Consider the following 25,004-nt stretch of genomic DNA (forward strand, 5'->3'; position numbering starts at 1 on the left):
AGATGTGTCCCACTCTGAAAATGATAGCCCTGTTGCTGTCAGAGATCATGAGGCTTGAGAAGGAACAGGGTACAATGCTGAGGATAAGGGGAATGTGCCCTCAGAAGGGACCTCTTCTTCAGTAGGTGAATGGGTATCCTTTCGTGCCAAGGAACCATCCCTGTGCAGGGAGGGAGGGGGACTCTTGGTAGTTGGTGATTTGATCCTTAGGCAAGAAGACAGCTGGGTGGCAAAACCACGTACTAACCGTATGGTGACTTGCCTGCCTAGTGCGAAGGTAGCAGACATTACGTGTTTTGTAGATAGGCTGATAGACAGTGCTGGGGAGGAGCCAGTGGTCGTGGTACATGTTGGCACCAACGATGTGGGGAAATGCAGTCGTGAGATCCTGGAGGAAAAATTTAGGCTGCTAGGTGGGAGACTCAAGGCCAGGACCTCAAAGGTAACCTTCTCAGAAGTGCTACCTGTTCCACATGCAGGGCAGGAGAAACAGGCACAAATTAGGAGTTTCAATGCATGGATGAGACGATGGTGTAGTGAGGAAGGGTTCAAGTTTGTTAGGCACTGGGATGCTTTTTGGAACAAACAGGAGCTTTACAAAAGAGACAGTCTCCACTTGTCCCCAGAAGGAACCAGGCTGCTGGTGTTTGAAATCAAAAAAGTGGCAGAGCAGTTTTTAAACTGAAACTTGGGGAAAAGCACTCCAAAGGGATCTGTCGAGGCTGGGCGAGTGAGCCTCAACATGGCAAATGAGGTTCAATGTGGACAAGTGCAAGGTAATGCACATTGGGACCAAAAATTATAACTATAAATACAAGTTGATGGGGTGTGAACTGGAGGAGACTGACCAAGAGAGAGATCTTGGAGTCGTGGTAGATAACTCACTGAAAATGTCAAGACAGTGTGCGACTGCAATAAAAAAGGCCAACGCTATGCTGGGAATTATTAGGAAGGGAGCTGAAAACAAAATCAGCCAGTTTCATACCCCTGTATAAATCGATGGTCTGGAGTACTGTGTACAATTCTGGTCACCACACCTCAAAAAAGATAGCATTGCAAAAAGTGCAGAAAAGGGCAACTAGAATGATTAAAGGGTTGGAACACTTTCCCTATGAAGAAAAGTTAAAACACTTGGGGCTCTTTAACTTGGAGAAACGTTGACTGAGTGGTGACATGATAAAGGTTTACAAGATTATGCATGGGATAGAGACGGTAGAGAAAGAGGTATTTTTCTCCCTTTCTCACAATATCAGAACTCGTGGGCACTCAATGAAATCATTTAGCAGTCGAGTTAAAATGGATAAAAAGAAGTACTTCTTCACCCAAAGAGTGATTAACACATGGAATTCACTGCCACAGGAGGTAGTGGCTGCTACAAGCATAGCTAGCTTCAAGGGGGGATTGGATAAACATATAGAGCAGAGGTCCATCAGTGGCTATTATCCACAGCTTATTATTGGAACTCTCTGTCTGGGGCAAGTGATGCTCTGTGTTCTTGGGAGGGGCAACAGTGTAAGGGCCCCACTGATGGAGCTCCTGATGGCACCTGGGGGTTTTTTTGGCCACTGTATGACACAGAGTGTTGGACTGGATGGGCCACTGGCCTGATCCAACATGGCTTCTATTATGTTCTTATGCCACTGCATGTTTTAGTACATTTGAAAGGCTGTATTATTGTTCTAAATTGTCTATGCCCTGAACTTTCAAAGATGCAATGTCTTCACAGATCCAAAGATCTAAATATAGTGTATGTGCTGACCCTTGATGTTTCTTTAAGCTATTTGTCTTCAGGTATCAACAGAAGGGAGATTTTTCCTGTTCTTGGGATGGGGAAATATGGATCATCTACTGGCAAAAAAATCTTTTTCAAGAACTAAAGGAAGAGCGATAGCTGAGCAAATAACACAGTAAGACAGCTTCACAGTAATAGGAAGGTATGTGGTTGAGAGAATTTTTAAAAATCCTAACAAGTTATAGAAACAGCAATGCAATTTGAAGTCATTGGAAACTTATAACCCTTACAACTTACAGCTCTCTGTGGTTTCTATTAAATGCTATTTCTTCCATCAACTGCAGTTCTGAGAACCGCTAATTAAAAAGAAACATAATCTTGTATTTGTCCCCAGCAGTTGGAAGAAAATCAGTTGAGCAATACTGATAATGAATACAATTATAAATCCAAAAGGCTCAAGCTGTTCTCTTTTTCAGGAAAGCTGAAGAGTTGTATAGTCGCAAAGACCTCCAAAGAACCCTCCATTGAGACGCTTTCCACAGGGACAACCTTGCAGTTTTCCAGTTGCTGCTCGGGCAGCAGAAGACCAGCAGGACCTCCAATGAGCAGCCTTCCCTGGCTGTTTTTGTTAACTGGCAATTTAATAGCATTATATTGACACACCATTACCCCAAAATATGAACTAGGCTCTCTGAATTCATACCTTTATTTTTTTCAAACCAGTCTCTAGCTCATTTTGTTGCAAAGATATGCTTTCTTCCACATATCTCCACAAGGGAAGCTGGGAATTCAGAGAACATGATGTATATTTTGGTATAACGGTATATTGATAGAACATCATTAAACCACCAATTGAAACAAGAAAAAACCCTTTCCAGTAAGCATAAAGAAGAAATGGCTACTACTGCTGTGGGAAGGGCTGCTGTGTGGGCAAGACCAGGAAAATCTAAATATAGTGCATGTGCAACAGTGATCCATGCCACGGTCAACTCGAGGTTGGACTACTGCAATGCTCTCTACATGGGGCTGCCTTTGTGCCGAACTCGAAAGCTGCAGCTAGTGTAGAATGCCGCGGCCCGGCTGCTGTTAGGACTCCCAAGAAGGGAGCACATCCGGCCAGGGCTCTGGGATCTGCACTGGCTGCCAATAGCTTACCGAGTCCAGTACAAGGTGCTGGTTATTACCTTTAAAGCCCTATATGGCCTAGGACCTGCCTACCTGAAGTACCGTCTCTCCCCACATGTTCCCCAGAGAGTACTGAGATCGGGAACTCAAAATCTCCTAGTTATCCCCGGGCCAAAAGAAGCCCGCTTAAAATCTACCAGGGACCGGGCCTTTTCTGTTACGGCCCCCTCCTGGTGGAACCAGCTGCCGGAAGAGGTGAGGGCCCTGTGGGACCTTGCTCAGTTCCGCAGGGCCTGTAAGACAACCCTCTTCCGGCTGGCCTATGACTAGCTGGTACAAGAAACCAAGTGTAGTTATACTAGATGTCTGCTGTCCCTAATGTTTTAAATGGTTTAAATGTCTTAAAATTTTAAATGTATTAATTATTTTAACTGTTTTTATGCTTAAATTCTATTTATGTCAAATTTTTATGTTGTGAGCCGCCCTGAGCCACTTGTTGGGAAGGGCGGGATATAAATCATTAAATAAATAAATAAATAAATAAAATCTGAACTTGCCCACCATTGAGGCTTCCGGAGCATTGCAGGTCTGAGAAAGAACAGAAGAAAGTCAGGGAAGCTCTAGGAGGTGCTGAGTGGACCACAATGTTGTGGGGAAACAGGAACGCTTCCAAACACCAATGAACTTGGGTCAAATAATCCATGTGGAAACACCAAAAGGCTTAATAATGCTCTATAAATATTCCTTATTTTGAAATGTAAGGTGCAGGTTCTTCCCCAGCTAATAAGAATTTGAAAACAAATTTGAAAACAAAGAATTTGAAACAAACATCTGCTCAGATTTTTTCCCCATCCCTCGACCCTGGATGGACACTCAGATTTAGATAAAATAGAGAGGAGAATGACATAAGCTGCTTTGGGTCCCCATTAAGGAAAAAGGTAGAGTATAAATGATGCAAAATAAATGAATTCATATACCTGTTTCTTGTGGCAATTCTCCAGGGTTTATCGTGATAGAATTTACACTGCTCTACAAAGACCATGCCAGTTACTTTAAGATCTCCCAATCAGTCCAGTTGAATAGCTCAAAACATAACAAATTGGGGGGGGGGGGGGGGGTGGAGGTGAAATGACATGGAGATGCATAAGAATAAAAAGGCTGGGCATGATCAACAGGAAATGCCTTCACTGAGGGGACCTCCCCCTGTATGGTTGTGACAGAAGAAGTGGAGAGAGCATATTTGAAATGGGCAAGTGGAAAAATAGCACATCTCTCATGGCTCTTTTCTCTCTCCCTCTCTGTATTTACATCTCTTAAGGCCAAAGCTTGTGTTACATTTTTGCAGCACTTGCCAATGGGGAGTGGCAGCCACATTGCAACTGCAAGACCCTGGTAGCAACTCCCAATAAAAGCCCTTCAGGGACCTGGTTCAGATTGAGGCCGTGACACGGGGGCGGGAGGAAAGGTTTGTGTTCATATCTCACATTTCCTGCTCCTATGCCTCTCCCAGATGAAGAGAGTGACTCACTGGGTTACTATCAGTGTTTGTTTTTTGTATTGCCTGTAATATGAACGATGATCCCACGTTGTTGGTTTTGCTGCTTGTACTGGAGATTTGGCACAAAGTAGGAGCATATGATTCATTTATAAATTTGCGTTTGAACCGGGCCTATCTGCAGTAATTTTAAAGGACACACGCACAAACAACTTGTACCCCTTTAAGAGTTTTTCAGTGTTGGAAATCATCCTATCTGGACTCACATAAGCATTGAGAGATTTTTCTATGGAACAACCTTGTCAGAAGTAATATTAGGATTCAGGGGAACAACTTATTTAAAAGGAACAGACGAATAAGGAAGGGCGGAGGCGTAGTATTATATGTGAAGGAGGTATATACGTGTGAGGAAATATGTGAATCTGAGCACGGCAGCTCAGCTGAGAGTCTCTGGGTAAAAATAAAAGGGGTAAGAAATAACAGTGAAATTATGGTGGCGGAGGGGGTCTGCTATAGGCCACCAATCCAGGCAGAGGACTTGGATGAGATACTCCTACAAGAGATTGCAAAGTTCTCAAACAGAAGGGACACAGTGATCATGGGAGAGTTCAACTACCCAGACATCTGTTGGAACTCCAACTCTGCTAAAATCAAAAGGTCAAACGAATTCCTGACATGTATCACTGACAACTTCATTTTCCAGAAAGTGGAGAAGGAAACAAGGGGATCTGCTATCTTGGACTTCATTCTCACCAACAGGAAAGAACTGGTTGATGAGGTGGAAATAGTGGGCACCCTGGGTGGTAGTGACCACGTGCTTTTGGAATTTATAGTCTTAAGGAAAGGAAAAGCTATACGTAGTCAGACTTATAGGTTGAAGTTCAAAAAGGCAAACTTAGAACTATGCTGGGTAAAATCCCATGGTCAGAAATACTTAAGGAGAAGGGAGTTCAAGAGGGGTGGGAGTTTCTTCAAAGCAAAATATTGAAAGCACAATCACAGACAATTCCTATTAGAGGAAAAAATGGGAGAAGTCTAAAGAAGCCAAGGTGGCTCCATAAACAGCTCTCTAAAGGCCTGATAAATAGAAAAGACTAATTTAGGAAATTGAAGGAGGGCCTTATAACTAAGGATAATAGAATCATAGAGTTGGAAGGGACCTCCAGGGTCATCTAGTCCAACCCCCTGCACAATGAAGGAAACTCACAAACACTTCCCCCTAAATTCATAGGGTCTTGATTGCTGTCAGATGGCCATCTAGCCTCTGTTTAAAAACCTCCAAGGAAGGAGAGTCCACCACCTCCTGAAGAAGCCTGTTCCACTTGGTGTCCAGACCCTTCACCATCTTCATCGCCCTCCTCTGGACCCATTCCAGCTTGTCTATATCCTTCTTAAAATGTGGTGCCCAAATATGAATATAAACAAATCATCAGTGCTTGCAGAGAAAGAATTAGGAAAGCTAAAATTCAGTATGAGCTTAGGCTAGCAAAAGAAACTAAATACAACAAAAAAGGGTTCCTTTCTTACGTTTAAAGTAGGAAAAAGAGCAAGGACATGGTAGGCCCATTGCGGGGATAGCAAAGTGAAATTGTAACAGGTGATGAAGAAAGGACAATACTGCTCATTTCCTACTATTCCTCAATCTTCTCTTCTGATGAAAACAGTGCTCAACATGGCAAAAACAGAACATGCAGTGAGGGTAGGGAACTGCAACTCAGAATCAGCATAGGGTAACACATAAAAACCTAGTTTATTTAAATGAAGTGAAGTCCTCAGGGCCAAATGAGCTTCATCCAAGGGTAATAAAAGAGCTTGCAGATGTAATTTCTGAACCTGTAGCCATTATTTTTGAGAATTGTTGGAGAACAGGAGAGGTGCCGGAAGATTGGAGGTGGGCAAATGTAGTCCTCATCTTCAAGAAGGGGAAAAAGGATGATCCGTGTAACTACTGACCCATCTGCTTGATGTCTATTGCTGGAAAAGTTTTAGAACAAATCATCAAACAATCAGTTCTGGAACATTTAGAAAGGATGGCTGTGATTACTAAGAGCCAGCATGGCTTTCTCAAGAATAAGCCATGTCAGACTAACCTGATCTCTCTTTTTGCGAAAGTTACTACCTTGCTGGATCAGAGGAATGCTGTAGAAGACATAGTTTATCTTGATTTCAGTAAGGCTTTTGAGAAGGTTCCATATACTATCATTGATGACAAATTGGTAAAATGTGGTTTGGATCCTGTTAGGTGGATCTGTACCTGGCTGACAGATCACATCCAAAAATTAGTTCCTCATCCTCTTGGAGAGGAGTGACAAGTGGAGTGCCACAAGGTTCTGTCCTGGGACCTGTTTTGTTGAACATTTTTATAAATGATTTGGATGAAGGAATAGAGGGAATGGTTATTAAATTTATAGCTGATATTTTTAAAAAATTTCAATTTCAGACCTTTAATGGCATAGCATAAGATACATAAAAAGTTCTAAATGGACAAAATAAATTATGATTAAATTTAGGTTAAACATAGAATCAAGCATAGTTATAGGATAGGGGAGACTTGTCTTGGCAGTAGTCTGTGCAAAAAGGATCTAGGGGTCTTAGTGAACATGAGTCAACAGTGTGATGCAGTGGCCAAAAAGGCAAATGCATTTTTGGGCTGTATTAACAGAAGTATAGTGTTCAGATCACGTGAAGTGATGGTATTGCTTTACTCTGCTCTGGGGTAAGACCCCATCTAGAGTACTATGTTCAGTTTTGGGCACCACTTTTTAAGAAGGATATAGACAAGCTGGAACGGGTCCAGAGGAGGGCGACAAAGATGGTGAGGGGTCTGGAGACCAAGTCCTATGAGGAAAGGTTGAAGGAGCTGGGGATGCTTAGCCTGGAGAGGAGGCGGCTGAGAGGTGATATGATCACCATCTTTAAGTGCTTGAAAGTCTGTCATAAAGAAGATGGTGTGAAATTGTTTTCTGTTGCCCCAGAATGTAGGACCTGAACCAATGGGTTGAAATTAAATCAAAAGAGTTTCCGGCTCAACATTAGGAAGAACTTTCTGACAGAGCAGTCTTCCTCAGTAGGTGGTGGGCTCTCCTTCGTTGGAGGTTTTTGAACAGAGGCTAGACGGCCATTCGACAGCAATGCTGATCCTGTGAATTTAGGGGGAGGTATTTGTGAATTTCCTGCATAGATGACCCTGGGGTTTCCTTCCAACTCTATGATTCTATGATTATACATGCCTCAGCTTGCAGACATTACAGGATAATCTCCATGTTTACCTGAAATTTCTTTTTTAGGGCAAGTTCCACTTTTTTCTGGTTTTTTAGAGCATGTGCCAGCTTTTTGCTTCTGCTTCACAGTTGTTTTGTCAATGGCAGGAAATTTAGCTTCTGATTTGTTTCCAGGCAACTTTATAGAGGATTTCAGTTCACACCCGGAAACTTCATCAGAAGACATCTGAGAAAGTAAAATAAAAATTAAATGTTAGTGGCTGAATGTTCTTATATCAGGTTTGCTTTGTGGAAGAAGCTACTTCTTTAAATCTCAGATGTATAGGACTTATTTAAGTTCCAAAGGCGTGAGTTCAAAGTACTTGGCACATGCTCAAGGGTGCTGGTAATTGGCCTAGTTTCCTGCCCTTCAAGTGAAAAGGCAAACAAATTACTTTTGAGACTCAAAGTGGAAGAGGGGGAAAGGCATTCTGTCACATATGCCGTTAAATGTCAACAATGCCCTTCAGTTCTCTTCACAAGCAAACAGGTCAAACCCTATACCAAGGGATGAATGGACACAAATCTGACATCAAGAATCACAAAACTGAGAAACCTATAGGAGAACATTTCAGCCTCCCAAGGCACTTAATCAAAGTATCTGTTTTACTCCAAAGGAATTTCAGAAATGGACTGGAATCAGAGATTGCTGAATTACGAGTTATTATAATACACAGGACAATAGAACCACCAGAGCTTAACAGAGATATTGGCCTCCTATCTCACTACACATGCTAAATCTCTCAGTTTTCACTTATACCCAGAATTAAACTTTGTTGGTCTTAAAAGTGTCACTGGACTCAAATTTAGTACTCATATCTGTTACTATTATCTGGTTGCTATTTGCAGCTATTCACAGGCCTTACCAACTGCATTATTCCAATCTTGGTTGCACTTGACTCTAATTAGCCCTGTATGTAACTCGAGGAAATCTGTTTCAATGTATCTGAGGAAGTATCCTAAGTCTCTCAGTTCTCACTTATAGTCAGAATTAAACTTTGTTGGTCTTGGAGGTGTCTGGACCCGAAGTTAGTTCTCATGCCTCTTTGTTAATTCTTGTATTTGTATGCTATCTGCTGCTATTCACAAGTTTTACCAACTGCTTTAATCCAGTCTCAGCTATATGTATTGCTCCATTACTTAGGCATCTTTAACTAGCTCTTCATAGCAACTTAACTACCCCTCACCTATATGAATAGACTGAGGAACACTGCTTCAGTGTATTTGATAAAGTATGCGTGCACATGAAAGCTTATACACAGAATTAAACTTTGTTGGTCTTAAAGGTGCCACTCACTTTGTTCTGTTAACCATAGCTTATTATATCTTAATGGCTTTGAAACCATAGTTTACTATTTGTTTCATTAGATTTTTAAAGTGCCCTCCCTCTGCAGAAAATCAGCTGGCCGTGGTCAAAGACACGAATATCCACTAAGGGACCACCACTAAGTTAAAAAAAAATTAATTAGTGATACTTAAAAATTACAACATATATAACATATAAAATATATATAAAACAACAGTATATTACAATTCAGTACATCAAATATCTAACCTTGAAACACAGAAAAGAGTCTATCTTAAGAAAGGGCCAAAACATCACAGATAAGTCTACTTATCAATTAACAATTCCATCATTTGAAATAAAATTCGAGTGACTTACTACCTTCCAATTTTTCTGTATTTTGTTAGTTCTGTTTAAATCTGTCTTCATTACTGCATTGAAAGCCCTTTCTATTAGCAAATCCCCTTCTGTAAAGGTGAGAATTTGTTTATGGGTTGTTTTTTTTTTTTTAATGTCACCTATTGGGAGTTTGGATTCAACTAGGTGCAAATCTGATTTAAAGATTCAGCAATCAGAAAACTTTGCTCATCAAGAATTTGTCTGTTCATTTTTGCCACCTCATTTTCTTCATTGGTATTGTCTATTGTCTCTTTAACTGTAGGTTCCCATAAAACCTTTTCCACACCTGGAGGTAAGCAGCTATCTGTTGATGTGTTTTCAAGAATAGGCTCATCTGACCCACGGCAAGTAAATCTGTTGTTTATCTCCATCGCAGTGGTATTCTGAGTTTTTAGCCAGAAATTCAGCATTTTAGATTCTTCATCTTTTGCTTGTTTCTTAGGAGGAGGGGTTTTCGACTTCAGCGAAGTGTGACAGCGTTTATTGCCCATTTATTTGGGTGATATCACACATAAAATATTGTAAGCATAGAAAATTATGGCAAAAATAGATGGAACAATCCGTGTGACAAGAATGGGAATCCAGATAAAATTACACAGTTCGGTCTTCTTTAAAACTAACTTGCAGCTGTGTTTTAAAGCTTGAGTTATAATAAGGTGATGATAGTGCTTCAAAGCACAAGGTCAACAGATTTTAAAAATAAAGTCCTTACTTTTTAAACACAGCTATGTTGAATAGCCCTTATTACAGGGAAATTTAATCATCTACTTCCAAAGCAATAATAAAGTTAAACCTTGTTTACAAAACTCAGTCTGTTGAGCTCTGAGGAACCACACCCTGCTTAGTTCTGATCTACTGAGCACAATGCTCTATGGGGGTATACCAGGAGAGGCAGTCCTGAAGATACATGGGTCCCTGGCTGTTAAGGGCCTTGAAGGTCAACAACAGAACCTCGATCCGGTACTCCACTATGATATCTAAATGCAGCCTAACTAGTGAGAAGAACACTGTTAATTGGAGAGCTCTTAAGATATTCTATCGTAAGTGTCAAGAGTGTTGTCTATTGCCATGTTGTTTTATATTTACTTCCCGCTTCTGCTGTGTTAACGTTCTGTCTCTTTGTAACAAGTCAAGCATGCTTCTGCTTGGTCTCAGAGACAGACAAGGTCACTGGCTGCCTTCTGTTGATTATGTGAGTACCTGCAAGGGGCCTGGGAACGGAACTTTGGAGGGAAGGAAGGCTTGCTTGGCGCCATTGCGTTTGAATGTGTAATGGACAAGGTAAAGGGTATAAGTGTAGAGCAATTGCCCGCCATATCCAGTTTTCGCAAGAACCATCTTGCCGTTTGGATGTCACTGTCAGTATTTCAATAAAGCCATTTAAATGAACGACGTGTGTTGATGGCTGAACGACCAGGAACTTGACATACTGTGAAAACTCTCTACTACTCCCTGCTCACCACTTATCATTGCTGACCATGTCTGGGGATGGATCCTGCAAATATCCAAGCTGTGGTGGACTGGGCACCCCTTTGAACTTGGAAACAATTACAGGGTTTCCTCCAGTTTGCAATTTTTTTTACCAAACTTTCATAAGAAACTTTGCAGAGGTTGCCCTCCCCCCTCACTAATCTCTGAACCAAGGGGAAGGGTCCCAAGGCAAAGACGCTGGGAGCCTGCCTAGACTGGTTGCGTGAATGGCAGCAGGCATTCATAACGTGAATGCCCTCTTCACCTCAGAACCCATCCTAATACACCCCAATGAAAACAAACAGTTTGTGGTGCAATGTGACGCAAGCGATGTGGCTAGAGTGCGGGTGCTGCTTCAGGAAGGGGAGGACGGGAAATTACATCCGTGTGCCTAAAAAATTCACCCCAAGAAGAACTGGTCAGTATGAAATAAAGAAGTCTCAGCCGTAAAGCAAGCCTTGGAAACGTGGCACCATTTTCTAGAAGGTGCCAAAGTCCCTTTTGAACTTTGGACTAATCACAAGAACCTAGAATTGTTAGTGGCTACCCGCAAATTGTCCACTAAGCAGATCTGGTGGGCAGGGTTCTTCTCTCAGTTTTGTTTCACTCTTGGCCACATCCCGGGGAAGCAAAACTTCCTAGCAGATGTGCTGTCCTGCCTCCCACAACACAAAAGCAAGTGGAAAGTCATTATAGATTCTCTCTTCACCCTGGTCCAATTGGGAGTGATGGCTGTCACAAGACATCAAGCCTGGACCGAAGCTTCAGCACCACCTGGGGAGGGAGTGATGGTGGCTCAGTGGTAGAGCATCTGCTTGTGAAGCAGAAGGTCCCAGGTTCAATCCCTGGCATCTCCAAAAAAGGGTCCAGACAAATAGGTGTGAAAAACCTCAGCTTGAGACCCTGGAGAGCCGTTGCCAGTCTGAGAAGACAATACTGACTTTGATGGACCAAGGGTCTGATTCAGTATAAGGTAGCTTCATATGTTGTTCATATGTTCACCTGAAGGGCCGAACTTTCATTCCGCCCTTAGAGAGGAACTCAAATACAACCTCCCAGGAGATGGGGAGAGAGATGGGGAGGGAAATGGGGTGGAGTGCAGGGAAGATGGACTATGGTACAAGGATTCTAAGCTATATGTCCCCCCCCCCTTCGCAAGATGATGCTCGAACACTCGTATGATGCCAAGCTGAGGGAGGGGCACTTTGGGTCTGTAAAGTCTCTACATCTAATCCAACGTCAGTTCTAGTGGCCTGGGCTGTCCAGAGACGTTTCGCAATACGTTATGGGATGCCCCACCTGCATCATGGCAAAAAAGCGGTCAGGGAAGGTCCCAGGAGAATTCCAGCCAATTTAAATGGCCTCCAGGCCATGGGAATGCATCTCCATGGGCTTTATCACTGACCTCCCTTCTCAGGGAAAATCAGTGATTGGGGGGGGGGGGGGTGCATACTTTTTCTAAACAAGCCCACTTTATCCCCTGCCAGCAACTACCCACTGCAAAGAAACTTGCGGAACTATTCCTGGCACACGTGGTCAGGCTACACTCATTCCCTGCCAAAGTGATTTTGACTGGGGGAGGGGGTGCAATTTGTGGCAAAGTTCTGGAGCGAGCTGTGCACTCTTACCAGCATAGAACAAGGACTATAATAGTGTGCACAGCTCCACAAATGCCAGCCCCTTTCTGATTGTTAATGACTATGAAGGGAAACCTTTCCCAGAACTCACTAGACTCCCTGTGCACCGCTACTCATAAGAACATAAGAGAAGCCCTGTTGGATCAGGCCAATGGCCCATCCAGTCCAACACTGTGTCACACAATGGCCAAAAAAAAATTATATATATACACACACACACACACACACACACATATACACACTGTGGCTAATAGCCGCTGATGGACCTCTGCTCCATATTTTTATCTAACCCCTTCTTGAAGCTGTCTATGCTTGTAGCCGCCACCACCTCCTGTGGCACTGAATTCCACATGTTAATCACCCTCTGGGTGAAGAAGGACTTCCTTTTATCCGTTCTAACCCGACGGCTCAGCAATTTCATCGAATGCCCACAAGTTCTTGTATTGTGAGAAAGGGAGAAAAGTACTTCTTTCTCTACTTTCTCCATCCCATGCAGAATCTTGTAAACCTCTATCATGTCACCCCGCAGTCGACGTTTCTCCAAGCTAAAGAGCCCCAAGCGTTTTAACCTTTCTTCATAGGGAAAGTATTCCAAACCTGTAATCATTCTAGTAGCCCTTTTCTGTACTTTTCCCAATGCTATAATATCCTTTTTGAGGTGCAGTGACCGGAATTGCACACAGTATTCCAAATGAGACCCCGCCATCGATTTATACAGGGGCATTATGATACTGGCTAATTTGTTCCCTGCTCCTGGTAAATGTACCTCCCATCCCCACCAGTTGCTCCGAGGGGCCTGCCAATGGCCACCCTGGTTGCAGACCTGCCTCTATGACCTAAAAAGGTCAAGGTAGTCCCCTGTGCAAGCATCAGTCATTTCCGACTCTGAGGTGACGCCGCTTTCACAACGTTTCGCGGCAGATTTTTTATGGGGTGGTTTGCCATCGCCTTCCCCAGTCATCTACGCTTTTCCCCCAGCAAGCTGGGGACTCATTTTGCCAACCTCGGAAGAATGCAGGCTGAGTCAACCTGGAGCCGGCAACCTGAACCAGTTCCGCCGGAATTGAGCTCAGGTCGTGAGCAGGGAGCTCAGACTGCAGTACTGCAGCTTTACCACTCTGCGGCACGGGGCTCTCCTCTCTATGACCTACCTATTTAGTATGTGGAGACAGGTTTAGTCCTTAAGTGGAACTCCTTATCCTAAGAACATAAAAGGCCAATGGCTCATCCAGTCTGTGTCACAAGGTTGCCATCAGAGTACTCTCCTCTTTGACTTGAGTTTGATCCCTCAAGGTAATCAATACTTACCTGTCTGTTAACAGGGAGTCGTGAAATCCATGGTCTTTCATAACTGCGCACAGCAGAAATGGATGAGATGCTTGTCTGCCTCATGTCTTGTCTGACATACTGTTCTCGCTTCTTCTCAGGTTGCTCTCTAGTCTGCTCTTGTTTTCTCAGGCAAGCCTAAGAAACAAAGCAAACATCTGTCTAAGATGAGGTGTATATTGAATACAAGAAGCTAGAGAAATTCATACCTGATCAAGGTGACCTCATCCCTCACCTCTTCCAAAGTTGTCTGTTGTGGGAAAGTGACCAAAGCTTCCTACCTGATATTCTGTATCCATCTTGTGCTGCATCTCCCTCAGGTATTGAGCATCACTGATAAATTTCTGTCTTTCTTTTGCTTCACACATGGCAATACTTTGAGGAAACCTAGGTATATAAAAAAAAATTGTCATAAAATAGAAGAAGAAGATATTGGATTTATATCCCGCCCTCCACTCCGAAGAGTCTCAGAGCGGCTCACAATCTCCTTTACCTTCCTCCCCCACAACAGACACCCTGTGAGGTAGATGAAGATATTGGATTTATATCCCGCCCTCCACTCCGAAGAGTCTCAGAGCGGCTCACAATCTCCTTTCCCTTCCTCCCCCACAACAGACACCCTGTGAGGTGGGTGGGGCTGAGAGGGCTCTCACAGCAGCTGCCCTTTCAAGGACAACCTCTGCCAGAGCTATGGCTTACCCAAGGCCATTTCAGCAGGTGCAAGTGGAGGGGTGGGGAATCAAACCCGGTTCTCCCAGATAAGAGTCCGCACACTTAACCACTACACCAAACTGGCTCTCCAGCACTAATCTTGGGGAATTTCTTCAGATTCAGCAACCAACTCTGATGGGCTGTAAAAACAGGGGGCTAGGCACCAGCCAGGCGCCCATTGCATTGCCCCCCCCCCCCACTCCTCTCTGCTCTGGGCTGAGTCACCTAAACCTTGATATTGCCATACTGGTTCCATCCTTTCTATTTACTTCTGTTAAAAAGCAACACTTCCTGTGTTCCAGCCACCTCAGAAACATCACTGAAAGGAGAAAACTGGAAATAATCTAACTATACTGTGAGATGCCTGGAAATACTTTTCAGTGCCATTACTGAGGTAACTACACTAAAAAAATTAACAGCACAATCCTAAGGGGGGGGGGGCTGAAAGTGCTTTGGGAGCAAACTAATTGCTACGTCGGTAGGTTGAAATTAAATCAGAAGAGTTTCTAGGTCAACATTAGGAAGAACTTCCTGACAGTTAGAGCAGTCCCTCTGTGGAACAGGCTTCCTTGGGAGGTGGTGGGTTCTTCTTCCTTGGAGGTTTTTAAAGAGAGGCTAGATGGCCATCTGACAGCAATGAAGATCCTGTGATTTTAGGGGGAGGTATTTGTGAGTTTCCTGCATCGTGCAGGGGGTTGGATGAGATGACCCTGGGGTTCCCTTCCAACTCTATGTTTCTATAAGCCATAAAACAATGACAGACAATACTACTACATAAAAACCCCTAAGACGTTTCAGCCAAACAGTTTAGTGAATTGGATGAAAATCCAAATTCTGTGTAGCTCTAGATTGAAACAGAACAAGGGTGGGTGAGGAAAACAGCTATGATGGACTATAAACGCTGCTTGGCAGAGGCTAAGCAGAACAGAGCAGGAGAGGCCATTATACATAGATTGTTTCAGCCTTGACCATTGGCCTGGCACAACTTTTCCATTTTACAGGCCCTGTGAAAGCGCAATAGAACCTGCAGGGCCCAGATCTCAGTAGGGATTGATCAAGAGTCCTCCAGGCCGACACCAGAACTGGAAAAGCTCTGGCTCTGGTCGAGGCTAAGCAGACATCTTCGGGGCCTGGGATGACCAGTAGATGTTGATCAGGACAGCAGAAGTCCCTTTAAGGGCTGTATCGAGAGAGATGTCCTGCAGATATATTGGTAGGGCTAAATAAGCAAATCAAGACCTTAAACTTGATCCAGAATTCAACTGGCAGCCAATGCAGCTAGCGCAGCACTGTGTGCTTTCAGAGGTGTCCCTGTGAGGACATGTGCTGCTGCATTTGGACCAGCTGCAGTTTCCAGAGCAGTCTCAAGGATAGTTAAGGTAATCCAGCCTGGAGGTGACCGCTGCATAGATCACTGTCGTTCGGTTGTAGAGGAAGATCTGCTTGATCTACTGCAGCTGGAAGAATGCAGATCTTGCAAGTCCTGTGACTTGGGCCTCCACCGAGAGTGAGGTATCCAAGACCACACCCAAACTCTTTACTACTAGCCCAGGTATTTATGGCACCCCATCCAGAGTTGGGAGCTGGATCCCTGACCTAATTGCTCACCGACCCAGGTACAGGACCTCCATCTTCATTGGTTCAGTTTCAGTTGGCTCTGCTTTAACCATGCAGCCATGGCATTGAGACCCTCAGCTAGAATGTTTGGGGCAATATCTGGCTGGCTGACCATCACCAGATACATCTGGGTATCATCAGCATATTCATGAAAACCCAGCCCAAACATTTGGACTTTTGGGGCAAGGGGGTGCATACAGATCACAGAATCATAGAGTTGGAAGATACCTCCAGGGTCATCTAGTCCAACCCCCTGCACAATGCAGGAAACTCACAAATACCTCCCCCCTAAATTCCTATCTTCCTCTCAAGTTCTGCCTAAGTTCACAGAATCAGCATTGCTATCAGATGGTCATCTAGCCTCCATTTAAAAACCTCCAAAGAAGGAGAGCCCACCACCTCCCGAGGAAGCCTGTTCCACTGAGGAACTGCTCTAACAGTAGGAAGTTCTTCCTAATGTTTAGTCAAAAACTCTTCTGATTTAATTTCAACCCATTGGTTCTGGTCCTACCTTCCAGGGCCACAGAAAACTATTCGGCGCCATCCTCCATATCAGGGACCCCAACCCCCAGGTCGGGGACTAGTACCGGGCCGTGGCCTGTTGAGACGGGCCGCACAGCCTCACCCCCCCCCCCCCGCAGCACCTCCTTTCCCCCCCATTTTCACCATTTTAAGGCCGGGGAAGGGAAGGCCCCTTCCCCAGCCTTAAAATGGTGAAAAGGGGGAGGGGAGAAGTGGCAAGGCTGTAAGGACAGTGATGGTGAAGGAGGAAAATGGAGGGGGGAGGCGGCAAGGCTGCGCGGACAGTGGTGGCGAAGGAGGAAGGAGGAAATCAGAGTGGGGGATGAGGCAAGGCTGTGCAGACGACGACAGTGAAGGAAGAAAACGGGGAGAGGAGGAGGCGGCGAGGCTGTGCAGGGGGGCGGCGAAGGAGTGAGGAGGAAACGGGGGGAAGGAAAATGAGGCAGGAGGAGGCGCGAGGCTGCGCAGGGAGTAAAGGAGGGAGGAGGAAACGCTGCGGGGGGGGGGGAGGCCGAATTGGGTGCTCCCACCCTGCTGGTCCTGGGGCTGTGGCCAGACTTGGTAATTTACACGACCAGTAAATCAAAACCAAAGGTACATGGAAAGAGCAACAGAAAAGCGAGAACAAAAATGATCTAAACTCAATCTAGTACTCTGATCATGGTCAAGACCCAAAAGCAGGAAGCTGTTCTGGCTCTGCTAAAACTTTGTCAGAAGAAGGAGGAGAAGATGATCCCACCCTATACTCTGAATCTCAGAGTGGCTCACAATCTCCTTTATCTTCTTCCCCCACAACAGACACCCTATGAGGTGTATGAGGCTGAGAGAGCTCTGACAGAAGCTGCCCTTTCAAGGACAGCTCTGCGAGAGCTATGGCTGACCCAAGGCCATTCCAGCAGCTGCAAGTGGAGGAGTGGGGAATCAAACCCAGTTCTCCCAGATGAGAGTCCGCACACTTAACCACTACACCAAACTGGCAGGAGATCCTGCCAGCATCCATGCTATCAACCACTCCCTCACTGTTAAGGGGTTCTTGCTTGAGTGTCCATGTCTTTAAATGCTTGCCAAACCACTTGGGAAATTTCTGGGAAGAAGTAAAAGTTTTGTTTTCTTTACAATTGGCAGTCACTTTTTGAGATCTTGGGAAATAACGGGACCTTGCTGAAAAATAGTTTTATGCATGGATTAAGTTTTAGAGACAGCCACTGGAACATGATCTAGTGCTTGCTCTCTGTCTTATACATAGGCAAACAGAGATAGACAATTGAAACTAACATAAATCTTTATCCAACATAATTAATTCTTCATGCTTAATGTAAGCAGACCCCTGCTAGATAAGACCAATGGTCCATCTATTTCAGCAATATATTTCATACAATGGACAAACAGTTACCCTGGAAGGCCAACAAATAACATAGAGGTCAACAAGGCCTCCCTGCGATGTTGCTTTCCAGCACTGATATTCGGAAGTTTGGATGTGAATGTAGCCAATGATCCATGAAGCTCTCCAATCCCCTTTAAAGCCATCAATGCTAGTCGCCACCACTACATCCACCAACAGTCTAGGTGATAGATGATTGTGTACAAAAAAGCAAAACCAAAGTGTCACGTAGGAGTTAGAGAACCTGGGGGACCCAGATTTGAAATCTCTACTCCGCCATGTGTGGGAAGAAGAAGACCAGATGCTGTCTTAGCTCAGACTGCCAAGATTTGGGGAGGGGGAGGGATTTACCAAAGAGTTAGTTAACTAGACAGGTAGACTTTGGGTTTCTTTTCTGTTTGGGCTTCTTTCCTGATCCTGCTTCTGTTTCTTCCTATTCCTGCCTCTGTCCCCTTTTATGTGTAGATTGATAGCACAGGGAAATTGCCTTCCTTCCACTCTCTCTCCCTGACACAAATAAAGGAGCATGCTGCTCTCTTTCTTTGCCACAACACATGCAATGTTCCCTTCTGGAACTGCATCCATCCAAGGTAGTTAGATTAGATTCTCTATCTCTGCCTCTGAGCTTTCCTATCTAGAATGTAGCTCCAAAATAAAAGGGGCTATTATTACTCTTAAACTGACAAAGTGGCTTTCTTATCTAGAATGTAGTTTCTAAATAAAAGGGACTCTTATTAGTCTTAAACTGACAAAGTGGCTCTGTGTAACTCTGCTGAGAAGGGATACTGGACTAACTAACCAGTTACTCCAAACACCATGCAACTTCATAATACCTACAAAATCCAGCAAGATAGATCAAGATCGTTGGTAACTGTGTTAGTCTTTAGCGGTAGAAAAGAGAAGAGCAAGAGTCCTGCAGCACCTTAAAGACTAACAAAATTTGTGTTATGAGCTTTCTTGAGCCACTGCTTACTTCTTTGGATATAGAATCATAGAGTTGGAAGGGATCTCTAGGGTCATCTAGTCCAACTCCCTGCACAATGCAGGAAATTCACAGGATCTTCATTGCTGTCAGATGGCCACCTAGCCTCTGTTTAAAAACCTCCAAGGAAGGAGAGCCCACCACCTCCTGAGGAGGAAGCCTGTTCCACTGAGGAATCGCTCTAATGGTCAGGAAGTTCTTCCTAATGTTGAGCCATAAACTCTTTTAATTTCAACCCATTGGTTCTGGTCCGACCTTCTAGGGCCAGAGAAAACAATTCCACACCATCCTCTATATGACAGCCCTTCAACTACTTGAAGATGGTGATCATATCACCTCTTAGCCGCCTCCTCTCCAGGCTAAGCATCCCCAGCTCCTTCAAACTTTCCTCATAGGACTTGGTCTCCAGACCCCTCACCATCTTCATCGCCCTCCTCTGGACCCGTTCCAGCTTGTCTGTATCCTTCTTAAAATGTGGTGCCCAAAACTGAACACAATACTCCAGGTGAGGTCTTACCAGAGCAGAGCAAAGCGATACCATCACTTCACATGCCTGGACACTATACTTCTGTTGATACAGCCCAAAATTGCATTTGCCTTTTTAGCCACCGCATCACACTGTTGACTCATGTTCAGCATATGATCCACTAAGACCCTTAGATCCTTTTCGTACATACTACTGCTAAGACAAGTCTCCCCCATTCTATAACCATGCATTGGATTTTTCCTACCTAAATGCAGAACTTTACATTTATCCCTGTTAACATTCATTTTATTGCTTTTAGCCCAGTTTTCCAGCCTGTCAAGGTCATCCTGTATCCTGTTTCTGTCTTCTTCTGTGTTTGCAACCCCTCCCAATTTAGTATCATCTGCAAATTTAATAAGCATTCCCTCTATTCCTTCATCCAAATCATTGATAAAGATGTTGAACAAAACAGGTCCCAGGACAGATCTTTGAGGCACTCCACTTGTCACTCCTCTCCAAGAGGATGAGGAACCATTCACAAGCACTCTTTGGGTGCGATCTGTCAACCAGTGACAGATCCACGTAACGGTAACAGGATCCAAACCACATTTTACTAACTTGTCAACAAGGATAGTATGTGGAACCTTATCAAAAACCTTACTGAAATCAAGATAGATGATGTCTACAGCATTCCCTCGATCCATCAAGGTAGTCACTTTCTCAAAAAAAGAGATCAGATTAGTCTGACATGACTTGTTCTTGAGAAAACCATGCTGGCACTTTGTTATCACAGCCATCCTTTCTAAATGTTCCAGGACCGACTATTTGATGATACTTTTCCAGGTACAGACGTCAAGCTGACGGGTTGGCAGTTACCCAGATCCTCTTTTTTCCCCTTCTTGAAGATGGGGACAACATTCACCTGCCTCCAATCTTCCAGCACCTCTCCTGTTCTCCAAGAATTTTCAAAAATAATAGCCAGAGGCTCAGAAATTACACCCGCAAGCTCTTTTAGAACCCTTGGATGCAATTCATCTGGCCCTGAGGACTTAGTTTAATTTAAAGAAACTAGGTGTTTATGTACTACCCCTATGCTGATCCTAGGTTGGAACTTCACACTCCCCTTGTATGTTGTTTTTGCCGTGTTGAGCACCGTTCCCTTCAGAAGAGAAGACTGAGGAAAAGTAGGAATTGAGCAGTTCCGTCCTCTCTTCATTACCTGTTACAATTTCACTTTCTTGCCCTTGCAATGGGCCTACCATGTCCTTGCTCTTTTTCTTACTCTGAACATAAGAAAAGAACCCTTTTTTGTTGTTTTTAGCATCTTTGGCCAGCCTAAGCTCATACTGAGCTTTAGGTTTCCTAACTTTTTCTCTACAAGCACTGGTGATTTGTTTATATTCATCTTTGGTTATAAGGCCCTCCTTCCAATTCCTAAATGAGTCTTTTTTTATTTCTCAAGTCTTTAGAGAGCTGTTTATGGAGCCGCTTCGGCTTCTTTAGTTTTTTTCCCGTTTTTTCTTCTCATAGAAATCGTCTGTGATTGCACTTTCAGTATTTCGCTTTTAAGAAACTCCCACCCTTCCTGAACCCCCTTCCTCCTAAGTATTTCTGACCAAGGGATTTTACCCAGCATAGTTCTAAGTTTATTGAAGTTTGCCTTTCTGAAGTCCAATCTATAAGCTACCAATCTATGTATAGCTTTTCCCTTCCCTAAGACTGTAAATTCCAAAAACACATGGTCACTACTGCCCAGGGTGCCCACTATTTCCACTTCTTCAATCAATTCTTCCTTGTTGGTGAGAATCAAATCCAAGATAGCAGATCCCCTTGTTTCCTTCTTCACTTTCTGGAAAAGGAAGTTGTCAGCAAGACAAGTCAGGAATCGATTTGACTTTTCATTTTTAGCAGAGTTGGACTTCCAACAGATGTCCGGGTAAAGATAGAGTCCAGTGGCACCATTAAGACCAACAAAGTTTCATTGAAGTTTCATGTGCAAGCACACTTTTCCAGATATAGATGAATAAGTGAGCTGTGACTCACAAAAGCTCATGCCATGCCACACATTTTAAGTCTTTAAGTGCTGCTGGACTCTGGTTTTCTAAAATCCAGCAAGTTTCTCCTATGGCCTACTCATGAATACCTTGTGGGATTTCATACGGTAGTCTATGTGCAATTAGTCACTGCTTCTGTGTGCATGCAACCTTCGGCTGCTCCCATAGTTCTGTAGATCAGTGTTGTGGTACTAAGATATTTTAAAAGGTTAAGTCAAAATACTCTCAGTTACTCTAGGAAAAGAGACATAGACCCTCTCTACTATCCTTTGTTTAAGTTCTACACAGCACAGAATAGGAGTATATACAGACTGGTCACGGACACAGGAAACTCAGCAGCACAGAGGTTAAAATAAAAGTGGAAGGGCTGCAAAGGTATCTCAAACTACTGTGAAGCTATTTGACAGGCCTTCTTAATACAGAATAAAAGCAGTGATTGTCCCCATTCTCTTTGCTGCATTGATTCTATATGGTGGCCTTAATTTTGGAAACACTCACGCTCAGGATCACTGCAGCTTCTGTTGCCCACTCATGGCAGTGCTCTACTGTGCAGAACTGATCCTCCGGGGTGGACTTGCCACACTAGGTAAGGAAAGGGAAGAGGGAGGAAGAAGGGGAAATGGAGAGGGGCAGGAGAAGCATGGGGAAAAACAGAAGATTATAAGAAAGAAGGTAGAGAGGTAGTCAGGAATCAGTTGGGCTGTGTGGTCCTAAAGTCCAAACATTCTGTTTCCCTGGAATTTTCAATGACTTAACAGTATTATGAGAACAGTGACGTGTCACGAGGTGGAATAATCAGACGCTGCTTCTAAGATTTACTAAATTTAACACTAGGCAAGTGTAACAATCAGGAGCAGGCTGGCTGTTTAACTTTGAAGAAAATGTCCTGGTGACCACTGCCTAGAGAGCTGCTGGGGCAGAAGCAAGCAGAGACAAGCCCAGCTGCTGCCAGTGCTCAAGGGCCACTTGGCTTAAGCCCTCATCGGCAATGGCAGTTGTTGCCTCCTCACTAGCAGCCTCCTCCTACAGGTGAGCGCATGCCCACCGCTGGCTACACTGAGTGGAGTGGCCCCGGAGGGCGGGAAAGTCGCATGGGCCAAACCATTTTATTCACAATGGCATTTAATTATTTTTATTTCTTTTGTCTGCCAGCGGCTTTGAATTATTGATGTTAAAAGGGTGGTTTTATGTATTTTATTGCTTTATGTATCGTAAGCTGCCTTGAATTTCTGTAAGGTAGAAAAGACAGTTAATGTTTAAATAAAAATAAATGAAATCGGTCATAGCCGCTAAGAATGCTCAACAGCAAAGATGACCTAAATTTTGTGTTACAGCAGTTCTAATACAGTATGCAGAAACTGTGCTCTGAGTGTTAGAAAAGTACAAGATAAATCCCAAGAATATTATTATGAATAATATTAATATTAATTGGTGCAGTGGTTAAGTGTGCGGACTCTTATCTGGGAGAACCGGGTTTGATTCCCCACTCCTCCACTTGCACCTGCTGGAATGGCCTTGGGTCAGCCATAGCTCTGGCAGAGGTTGTCCTTGAAAGGGCAGCTGCTGTGAGAGCCCTCTCCAGCCCCACCCACCTCACAGGGTGTCTGTTGTGGGGTAGGAAGGTAAAGGAAATTGTGAGCCGCTCTGAGACTCTTCAGAGTGGAGGGCGAGATATAAATCTAATATCTTCATCTACCTCACAGGGTGTCTGTTGTGGGGGAGGAAGGTAAAGGAGATGGTGAGCCGCTCTCTTCGGAGTGGAGGGCGGGATATAAATCCAATATCTTCATCTACCTCACAGGGTGTCTGTTGTGTGTGGGGGGGAAGGTAAAGGAGATTGTGAGCTGCTCTGAGACTCTTTGGAGTGGAGGGCGGGATATAAATCCAATATCTTCATCTACCTCTCAGGGTGTCTGTTGTGGGGGAGGGAGGGAAAGGAGATGGTGAGCCGCTCTCTTCGGAGTGGAGGGTGGGATATAAATCCAATATCTTCATCTACTTCACAGGGTGTCTGTTGTGGGGGAGGGAGATTGTGAGCCGCTCCGGAGTAGAAGGCGGGATATAAATCCAATATCTTCATCTACCTCACAGGGTGTCTGTTGTGGGGGGGGGGGGGGGAGGAAGATAAAGGAGATTGTGAGCCGCTCTGAAACTCTGATTCAGAGAGAAGGGCGGGGTATAAATCTGCCATTCTTCTTCTTAATACTATTTACATGACATATTTTGAGAGGAAGGATAGTAGATGTAACCATTTAAGGGTAATGACAGTTCAATTCATATGGCTGTTTGCTTTATAAATTATCCAGTGGTTGTACGGACAGCAGCAGGTAAGTCCGAAGTGGCTACTCCACGACAGGAGAAACCTGGAGGTGAACAGAAGCCGTGCAGTGGTGTGCGCCCCACTTCCCAAGAGCATGCAGCCTGGAGGAAGCAGCCCTTCCCACGTGCAAGCGACCCTGGCAGGTAGCTGGAGATGCAGAAGCAGGTCCAAGTCACCCTAAAGGGCAACCTCCTGGAAGGAGAGCGGGGCTCTTGCAGGGGCGGGGCGCTGCGCCTTCTGGGACCCCGGCGAGCTGCAGCTTCCCAGCAGAAGCCTCCTCGGCCAACTGCCTCCCGCAGCAGAAGATGCGCCCCCCAGGGAGGTTGGCGCACCTGGGCTCCTCACCTGGCCGGGCGTCTCGGCGCTCCCCGCCGCCGCCGCCGCGTCTGCCCGTCTCCATGGCCACCTCGGGGGCGCGCGGGCAGCCCCGCCCCCTCCAGAGCCCCGCCCCCCTCCGCGGGCGGGCTGCTTGCAGCTGGGCTCGCTGCTTCTGATCTCCGCCTTCTGCTCGCGGCTTCCCGGGCGCCCTCTCGTCTGGGCTGCTCCAGGCTGGGTCGCCTCTCCCGTGCAGCCCGAGGAAGAGCTGCCCTCCTCCTGCCCACCTGCATCGGCCTTCACTTAGAACGATCTCAGCGCATCCTTCGTTTTGTTGGGCTTTTAAAATATTTTTAGCCATAGATATTTTTTTTAAAGGTTTGCAGGGTTTTTTGTTTTGTTTTGTTTTGTTTTTACTTGATAACAGTTCTACGTTGCACGTTGCTTTTCATATATGACAAGGCTTTCTGACTTAGCATGCTGGGGAAATTTAAGTTTTAAAACCTGTGGTGGATGATAAAGGGTAGTTTTCAAAGGCTATAGGGTGCCAGTAGCCCCAGATAAGAGGGGCAAGCGCGGAGAAGGAAGGGAGGGAAATAGGGAGAAGAGAGAAGGATGCTGGAGAACACCTCAAGTTCCATTTTGGTCCAAATGTTTTACATGATGTCTTGCTACTGTTTCCTGTCTAGCAGCCTTTTCTCAGTTGCTAAGGCGGTATCAGTCAAAAGGAAGAGGGAAGGTGTGTGTTTCCAAGAGGATAGAAGCACAGGATTCCGTATGGCTGTCCATTTAGCATGATCAAGCTCACGTCTGCTGTGTTTGCAAGTTTGGAAATAGAAAGCATAGATATGTTCCTCATGCCAAATAATACACTTTACTTTCTTTACTACATAAGTTATTTTATATT

General features: G+C 44.6%; 1 protein-coding gene and 1 non-coding gene across 3 annotated transcripts in view; one reads left to right on the forward strand and one right to left on the reverse strand.

The window, feature by feature from the left end:
* The window catches only part of MARCHF10 (membrane associated ring-CH-type finger 10), a 56,198-nt gene extending 32,043 nt beyond the window's left edge, over positions 1-24,155 (reverse strand). The window contains exons 1-4 of one of the 2 annotated variants that reach the window (XM_060255827.1): positions 24,128-24,155; positions 14,011-14,116; positions 13,712-13,867; positions 7,622-7,799 (exon numbers count right to left, since the gene is read on the reverse strand). In XM_060255827.1, the coding sequence (XP_060111810.1) occupies positions 7,622-7,799; positions 13,712-13,867; positions 14,011-14,097 (421 nt within the window). In that variant the 5' untranslated portion in view covers positions 14,098-14,116; positions 24,128-24,155. Of the gene's footprint in view, positions 1-7,621; positions 7,800-13,711; positions 13,868-14,010; positions 14,117-21,960; positions 22,030-24,127 lie in introns of those variants that run through there. The other variant, XM_060255828.1, reaches the window with a different exon arrangement.
* TRNAH-GUG (transfer RNA histidin (anticodon GUG)) lies at positions 11,549-11,623 on the forward strand. Its single transcript has one exon. It is a non-coding gene; the product is annotated as a tRNA-His (tRNA).
* Positions 24,156-25,004: the final 849 nt, after the last annotated feature.

Source organism: Heteronotia binoei, chromosome 15 (genome assembly GCF_032191835.1).
Source record: "Heteronotia binoei isolate CCM8104 ecotype False Entrance Well chromosome 15, APGP_CSIRO_Hbin_v1, whole genome shotgun sequence".
Classification (NCBI taxonomy): Eukaryota; Metazoa; Chordata; class Lepidosauria; order Squamata; family Gekkonidae; genus Heteronotia; species Heteronotia binoei.